The sequence below is a fragment of the Cucurbita moschata genome, unplaced genomic scaffold, assembly GCF_002738365.1.
Source record: "Cucurbita moschata cultivar Rifu unplaced genomic scaffold, Cmos_1.0 Cmo_Scf00001, whole genome shotgun sequence".
Lineage (NCBI taxonomy): Eukaryota > Viridiplantae > Streptophyta > Magnoliopsida > Cucurbitales > Cucurbitaceae > Cucurbita > Cucurbita moschata.
Genome location: NW_019268517.1, coordinates 2,242,637 through 2,247,636, shown reverse-complemented (window position 1 = coordinate 2,247,636; position 5,000 = coordinate 2,242,637). Strand labels below are relative to the sequence as shown.

Here is a 5,000-nt window from a genome sequence, read left to right as displayed (position 1 = left end):
TTGTTCAGCTACACGCAAGTACCCATAGTTTTAAAAGAAAAAACAAACGGGCTAGGCCTCAAAGAGCTCTTTCTTGCATGTTTAGTTGCTAATCAGGGAGTTTCTGTTCTCCAAGCTATGGAATGATGAGAATTTCATTGTCTTCCCCTGCAGAATCCTGCTAACAAAAGGGAGATCTTCTGTGACGATAAGCTTAAAGCCATATTCGAAGGAAGGGAAAAGGTCGGTTTCCTCGAGATCGCGAAATTGCTCACTCACCATTTTGTGAAGGACTGATCAGTACAGAAGATGAGAGATCAACTTCCAGACCATTTTGTGGCTCTTTATCTTGCAGCCTCAACTCTTATAGTTTTGTTTGGCTCATGTTTGTTTAGGCATTTTGTAAAAAAGAAAGCACCAAATTAGACGCCTTCCATTTTCTTCACAAGCCTAAGCTTCTTTGTGCTTGCTCAACAATACTTCTTTTGGTTCATGGAAGTAGGTTGTTCGTATGGTACCTCGTTCTAATCGTACGGATCTTTAAGTTTTCAATTTACTTGGAATCTCAAATGTTTTATTATGATTTTTCGTCGATGTGCTAGAATCGACTCATGTCAACATTTTCGTGAATACCCTTATTTCATTCAATTATAGTATGTAGTCAAGTTCATTCCAAAACTTTTTTTTATAACAATTAAAATTTTCTTATGGTTTCCAATCAAATTCGAGCTTATGTTCTCTATTCATGAACTTTGCCCCTAATTCCTGCAACTATTGGTGAGTAATTGAAAATTGATATGCATTTGGATTTGGTTCGAGTCACGTTAATGAGTCTTGTTGAAATTTCTTGTTGGAATTGTAGGATTCGAGTCGCAATCTATTTGACATAAACTGTCAAAATTTAAACGCTTATGGACTATACTCATAACTTAACGGTTTTTTTTTTCTCTTCACATGTTCTTTTAACTTGATTTCTCTCAAGAACAATTCACTGATTCACTCTAACGAGTCTTGTTGAAATTTATATTCTATGAGATTCAACAGGTGTTTATAAAGTCTGTCGTGCTCTAAGTGGTAGTTGACTTGAGACTTCGGGTCGATTTTGAAACCGATATTCTCTAATGCATTATTTTTCAGGTACAATTATTAACATAAAAATTAAATACGTTATAATACACAACCAAGTGTGAGTATTAAAATTAATGAAAATCATTAAATGATTTGTTTTGTAATTAGTTAAAAAAAAAAATGACACATTATTCAATATTAAAAAAATTTGTGCCACAAAAGGGAATAAAGAAACTCGAAGGGTCTACCGGCAAATAAAAGGTCTGTGGGTCCCACCTGCCTCCATGTTTCTTCCTGAACGCCAACAGAAAGCGTTGGTCAAAATCAAATTCCAAAACCCATTAATTTTGATTTTTTATTTTCTTTTATAAATTTCTCTGATTTTTTTTCCAAATATTTGAGACACGTCATTTCCTTAATATTCAAGGTTAAATAATTTAGATCTTACGCATATCTTATTAATTCAATAATTATCATATTTAAATAAATTATCGGGAATAATTATATTTGCTTGGTCGGTTAATTTACACATCATAGAGAATATCGTGTAATAAATTATTACTATATTCTTAAACGTCCCATCTTTGAGAATAATGAATATTACTATTCAACTGCCTATCTTTCACCCACTCCTTATTTAATGCATCGAACATAATATAGAGAAAGATTAGTTGAGATTAGACATTATTATTCGTTGAAAAGTTGATAGCATACTTTTTCATGGTTTAACGAAGAACGGAGATCGAGCTATCGATCTTATCCTCTAAGCAAAGTTTGATCTATCGATATTGTACTTTTTGATGGTTTAATAGTCAGCAGCGAGGATTTAGTTGATATTACGTTTTTTTTTGTGGTTCAACTGTAAAGCAGATATTGAACCTTATCTCTCGACCTTATCCCCAATGTAACGCGGAATTAATTGACATTAGTTTTTTACCGTTCAACAATCAAGTATAGATCAAACCTTATCTCTCGACCTCGTCCCTTAAGCAATGAGAAATTGTTTGATATTAATTTTATATGGTTCAATAGCCCGGCAGAGATCGAACCTTGTCTCTTGACCTCGTCCCCAAAGCAATGAGGAATTATCTAATATTACATTTTTATAGTTCAATATGTTGACCTCGACTTTCAATCAAAACATACCGAAACAAATAGCGGAAACAGAGTGCAACACTCATAAAACATACTTTATACTAAAATACTTAAATCACGATGCTTTTCGACTTCTCAATGCATGACTGCCAGATCACATGATTCCAACGTGATGCATAATGTTCGACTTTGAACAAGTTAAACTTCTCGACTCACGGAAGAGTTACACAAAGATTGAAACTTATCCCTTAAGTAATTTTGAAATTCGTCGATATTTTATTTTTTAATTTTTTTCTTTTTATGTTTTAGTGGTATCGAACCATCGACCTTATCGAATATCGAATATTGGGATTAGGTGATATTGTAATTTGTTTAATTAGGAATCAAAAATTGGAGGGCAAAAATGACGTACTGAATTGGACGCGTCCAAGCAACGCCAAGGCGGTCGATACTCTTTGATGGAATAAACACAAAGGGTGAGGAATAAGCGTCAAAGTTCAAATCAATCTCTGTTTTGTACGTCTCTGTCTCTCCTAATCGCCATTTTCACGGAGCACACCAAAATCTCTCTTGCATCGTAAGCAATCTCTCTCCCTCTCACTCTTTTTTCTTTTTTCTTTTTGTTCTTAGATTTATCATCGATTTTTTGTGGTTTTGTTTCGATCGCATTTCTTCGTGTTGTGGATTTGTTGCTAGGAGAACTTGTCCGTCTCTGTAAACTGTTTTTGATTCCGGTTTCTGGTTCTAATCTCCATCATTCACCGTTTGTTCAAGTTATCTCCATTTTTATTGTGATTATGTTCTCATGAATTTCACTCGGATGCTTTTCTTTTTCTTTTTCGTCTTCTCTGGAAGTTTTTGAACTGCTTTTTCGAAAAACGATTGAACGTAGGTTAGTTTTTAAAGATCGTTTCATCTGCGAGTTTGTCGGTGTTCTTCAATTCATATTTTGCTGTTTATCGTTCATCGCCACTATAGGTCGCCTTCGAAGTTGTAGAGTTAGAGATTTTGATCCATTCCGTTGCAGACTTTTAATGTTTTGATGCTTTGATGTTGAATCAATGAGTGAATATGATTTTACTGGAAAATAGCTTGAACTAATTGGTTGAATAATCTATTCCTTTGTTTGATTGATTGTGGTGTAGACTGTTGCAAAGCATCATGTGCCTAGAATTGTAAATTTCGCCGAGTTAATCTTATTTGATCATATGTAATTTCAGTTAATCTTTAACTAGTTTCGAAAGAATTGAATGAGCTAAAACTTAAACCTCAATCGATAAATGATTCGAGGACACCAAGAATTTCTTACATATCAGCCTCTGGTTTTTCATCTGGATTCATTCTGTTCATTTAGGGACGAACACAAAATTTCCCCCAATCATGTAAAATTACTTGCTGATATAACAATATTTTGTTTCTAGTCTGTTCATAGTTTGGTTACTGCTCTCGGAATCTTAAAGAAATATGGGAGGTGGGAAGGACAAGGACACTAATGACAGGGGCCTGCTTTCACATATGGCAGCGTTTGCTGCAGGGAACCACTACTCTCGTCCTCATGGATATCCACCACCACCGCCATGCGCCGGTGCTGGGTATGTTCCTCCGGTAGGGTACCCTCCGGCTGGGTATCCCCCTCCCGGCGGATATCCTCCGGCTGGCTATCCTTATCACGGCGGATGCCCTCCCGCTGGCTATCCTGGTCATCATCACTACCCTGGTATTATCACATTCTAGTGTTTGGTTTGATGACTTCGTTACTTGATATTTTCTTCTTATTGATTAAAAGCGAAAATCACTTTTTATCCCTAAATTTTAAAACATTTCTTATTTTAGTTTCAATATTGTCCTTATATTTTAAAATTTTACACAGTTTTAATCAATACTCGTTTGATTATTTTTGTTAATTTTCTATTAATTAATTTAATAAAGTATCACTAATTTTTCATCACTATTAAAATTATTTTAAAATCCTCCTAATATTTATCAATTAATGAATAAAAATAAGTATTATTAGTGAAAACTCAAGATCTTAAAATGTAAATAAAATTAAACTCAAAATTAAATGGCAAGAGAATGTAACATTTTAGGATATATGGACTAAATTTAAAACTAAATATTTTGAAACTTAATAGACTAAACAGAAACTATAATTTCAAAAATTATTTTTCCTTTTATTTAATATGAGTTTGAACACTATCCTTGGCCACTAATGCTTAGAGTTTTTGAGATTTAAAATGAAGAACAACCCCAATTAAAAAATTATATTTAAAAAACTTAAAGAGAATAGAATTTTATAATTCGAAGATTCGAGTGGATGTTTGGAATAAGAATCCATAACAGTTTAATCAATGGGAAGAAAAAAAGTGTTGTTGCTAACTAGTTTCTGATATCGCACTTGCATTTGTTTGTTGATGATTTGTTGTTTCCAGGCCATGGACACGGACACGGCATGGGGGGGTTGTTGGCTGGCGGAGCAGCTGCCGCCGCCGCCGCTTACGGTGCTCACCATGTTGTTCATTCACACCCATTTGGCTATGGTTACGGAAGGTTCAAACATGGGAAATTTGGGAAGCGTTGGAAGCATGGAGGTAAGTTCATGAAATTCAAGAAATGGAAGTGATTAAATTGCTACCTATCTGTGTTGAATATATATATATATATATATCGTTGTGTGAGTTTTGAGTCTGAACCTAGAAAACTAAATAATGGTATCTTATTGCTTGTACTTTGGTTATGATATTGGCTTCTTATGTAAACAATGCGATCTTTTTTTCTTTTTTCTTTTTTTCTTTTCTTAATTGGACCATTAAAAAAAAAAAAAAAAAAAAAAAAAAAAAAAAAAAAAAAAAAAAAAAAAA

General features: G+C 33.7%; 2 protein-coding genes across 4 annotated transcripts in view; both read left to right on the top strand.

Moving 5' to 3' along the window:
- Positions 1-573, top strand: part of LOC111453685 (upstream activation factor subunit UAF30-like) — a 2,838-nt gene extending 2,265 nt beyond the window's left edge. For both annotated transcript variants that reach the window (XM_023094893.1, XM_023094883.1), the window contains one exon: positions 154-573. In XM_023094893.1, coding sequence (XP_022950661.1) covers positions 154-276 — 123 coding nt within the window. In that variant the 3' untranslated portion in view covers positions 277-573. The remainder of the gene's footprint in view (positions 1-153) is intronic.
- A 1,952-nt stretch (positions 574-2,525) lies between these two features.
- LOC111453715 (glycine-rich protein A3) lies at positions 2,526-4,920 on the top strand. 2 transcript variants are annotated; one of them, XM_023094941.1, is made up of 3 exons: positions 2,526-2,719; positions 3,575-3,859; positions 4,572-4,920. In XM_023094941.1, exons 2-3 carry the CDS (start codon positions 3,607-3,609, stop codon positions 4,760-4,762), a joined length of 444 nt encoding a protein of 147 aa, XP_022950709.1. In that variant the 5' UTR covers positions 2,526-2,719; positions 3,575-3,606; the 3' UTR covers positions 4,763-4,920. The 2 variants fall into 2 exon arrangements, with proteins under 2 accessions (XP_022950709.1, XP_022950701.1); XM_023094933.1 differs by having other exon boundaries at positions 2,530-2,719; positions 3,564-3,859.
- The last annotated feature ends 80 nt before the right edge of the window (positions 4,921-5,000 follow it).